The following is a 1,426-nucleotide window of genomic DNA, read 5'->3' as shown; positions in this document are numbered from 1 at the left end:
AATTACGTTTGCTTTTGTTAACTCTGTACCCTTTCCTTTGCTCTCAGGCCGTCAGCTATCATTTCTTGTTAACGATATTTAAGAGTTATCATCTCAATCTACTACTCATTTTCTACGCTCATTTTGATGATGGCTGAAAAAACAAGACATCAAACCATATGGACAGTCAGTATAATTGCTGTTTAACATGTTGTGGTGTGATGGCATGCTCACGCAAGAACATGCAGGGAGAGATTCAGTCACTGCTTTCTTTAGTTATTTGTGCATGTCTATGTCTGAATAATTTATGTATTGACATGAACTCCTAAGACAGTGATTCAGTATTCCATATAAACAAATAAAATGATAATTCACCTCCTTTATGTCAAGATTCTAAGTTATTATTCAGTTTGTGTTATGCCTTTGGACTTACTCTAGTCTTTTCCTAATTGTTGGAGCAATTGAATGCCTGAAACCATCCAACTTTTCTTTAATCGCAACAAGCAGAGATTTGTCATGGAAAAAGTTTTCTACGTATGACTCTCAGGAGAGCCTTTTTTACGTCTTTGTTCCTCAGACTATAGATGAGCGGATTCAGCATTGGGATGACCATGGTATAGAACACAGATGCCACCTGTCCCTGGGTCAAGGATGACGTGTTGTCGGGCTGCAGATATGTGAAAATCAGGGACCCATAAAAGACGGTCACACCCAGGAGGTGCGACGCACAGGTGGAAAAGGCTTTCTGTCTGCCTGCCGCAGACTGGATCTTGAGGATGGCTGAGATGATGGCCATGTAAGTGACAGTGATAATGAAGAGGGAACTGAGAAGGGTGAACCCAGCTAAAACAAAGATCACCATTTCTGTGCTGAAGGCATCTCCACACGACAGGGCCAAAAGAGCTGTGGTGTCACAGAAAAAATGGTTGATGCTGGCATCACAGAACGCCAAACTGCTTATCAAGCAGATGGATATCAGAGAATTCGTGAAGCCTACTGTATATGGCATGACTCCCAACCAGCTGCACACTTTCTGGGACATAACCACTGAATACAGTAAGGGGTTGCAGATTGCCACATAGCGGTCATAGGCCATTGATCCCAGAAGAAAACACTCGCTACACACCAAACCCACAAAAAAGTACATTTGAACAAAGCAGCCAAAGAAGGAGATGGTTTTCTGTTTCGACTGGAAATTCACCAGTGCCTTGGGGGTTACAGTAGAGGAATAAAATATGTCAATGAATGCTAAATTGTTAAGGAAAAAGTACATAGGTGTGTGAAGCTGAGAGTCAATTCTGATTAAAATAATTAGACCAAGGTTCCCCCAAACAGTGAATAGATAAATAAAGAGAAATATCAAGAAAAGACTGACTTGCAGTTCAGGGTGATTTGTAAATCCAGAGAGAATGAAGAAAGTCACCTCCGTGAAATTGTTCCCAGCCAT

The 1,426-nt window shown here is 41.2% G+C and overlaps 1 protein-coding gene across 1 annotated transcript; it reads right to left on the bottom strand.

Annotated features, from left to right (window-relative positions):
• Positions 1-493: 493 nt before the first annotated feature.
• On the bottom strand, positions 494-1,426 carry LOC102517485 (olfactory receptor 8I2). Its single transcript, XM_014563438.2, has one exon. The coding sequence runs from the start codon at positions 1,424-1,426 to the stop codon at positions 494-496; it is 933 nt and encodes a 310-aa protein (XP_014418924.2).

The sequence above is a fragment of the Camelus ferus genome, chromosome 10, assembly GCF_009834535.1.
Source record: "Camelus ferus isolate YT-003-E chromosome 10, BCGSAC_Cfer_1.0, whole genome shotgun sequence".
In the NCBI taxonomy this organism is placed as follows: Eukaryota; Metazoa; Chordata; class Mammalia; order Artiodactyla; family Camelidae; genus Camelus; species Camelus ferus.
Note: the sequence above shows the minus strand (reverse complement) of the source record. Positions and strands in the feature narration are given on the sequence as shown.